Genomic DNA, 1,185 nt, shown 5'->3' with positions numbered 1-1,185 from the left:
AAAAAAAAAAAAAAAAAAAAAGGGGGGCTATAGCTGCGTTTTAAACGCGGCTATAGCTTTCACCTTAGGCCACGTTTTAAACGCGGCTAAAAGATGTCTCAGAGACAGTCACCAAGGGAGCAATGGCCGCACTTTTTAAACGCGGCCTAAGGATATGGTCTTAGGCCGCATTTTAAACGTGGCCTAAGGTTAAGCCTTGGGCCGCATTTAAAACGCGGCCCAATACCACAACCTTAGGCCGCGTTTAAAACGCGGCCTAAGACCAAACCCTTAGGCCGCGTTTTAAACGTGGCTATAGGACCTGGTCTTGGGCCGCGGTTGAAAAGTGCGGCCATAGGGCCGTCAGTCCTATAGTCACAGGTTTTAGGCCACATTAGAAAGCGCGGCCTTAAAAAATGTGGCTATAGGCTATAGCCACGTTTTTTTGACATATAGCCGCGTTTTAAAAACGTGGCCATAGAACCTTTTTTTTGTAATGTTTGACTTCCCTGCTAGCACTACCAATTTTTTTTTTTTTTTTTTTTTTAAATTGTTTCAAAATATTACAAACTGATTTGCATGGCATGTAAAATGAGGAAGGACAATGTAGATGGACACTGGTGGTTGCAACTTGGTAATACGTATCTAATGGGATATTGGCCATCCTCCCTATTCTCGGTCCTCTCTAATATCGCTTCAATGGTTATGGATGAGAGGTGATAAACAGAAACATTGGTGGGCAACGCACCACAACACAAATGGGCAGTGGCCATGTCGCTGAAGAAGGGCCCAGCAGGGCTAGTTTCTTCCAAAATCTCAAAGTTATGGATGCTGAACAAATTCTCAGGGGACCCAGGGACAATCATGGAATCATCACCAATTGCTATAATCTCTTAAAAGGGGAAGACTTGTTTTATTATGGTGGTCCTGGTAGAAGAGGAGAAGTAGAGATGAGATGAGATCGGCTACTAGAGATGGATTTTGGGTTTGCCTTGTGCAGCAATGTGGTGAGATCGTAGTCACTGGAGAAGTAGTTGCCTTGAGCGGTGGTGATGGATTTGGGTTTGTTTGTGTGTTTTGTGGGGGTGGATATGGGTTTGGTAGTAGTGGATTTGAAGTTTGGTGGTGGTGCTGGATTGTTAGGTAGGTGGTACTTTAGGATCAGTAGTGGTGAATCAAATTGCAAGTATGCTGTTTGGCTACCAA

General features: G+C 44.1%; 1 protein-coding gene across 1 annotated transcript in view; it reads right to left on the bottom strand.

Moving 5' to 3' along the window:
* The window catches only part of LOC115984627 (tubulin-folding cofactor C-like), a 5,082-nt gene extending 4,237 nt beyond the window's left edge, over positions 1-845 (bottom strand). The window contains 1 exon segment of the mRNA XM_031107650.1: positions 621-845. Within this exon segment, the coding sequence (XP_030963510.1) occupies positions 621-845 (225 nt within the window).
* Between the last annotated feature and the right edge of the window lie 340 nt (positions 846-1,185).

Source organism: Quercus lobata, chromosome 4 (genome assembly GCF_001633185.2).
Source record: "Quercus lobata isolate SW786 chromosome 4, ValleyOak3.0 Primary Assembly, whole genome shotgun sequence".
Lineage (NCBI taxonomy): Eukaryota > Viridiplantae > Streptophyta > Magnoliopsida > Fagales > Fagaceae > Quercus > Quercus lobata.
Note: the sequence above shows the minus strand (reverse complement) of the source record. Positions and strands in the feature narration are given on the sequence as shown.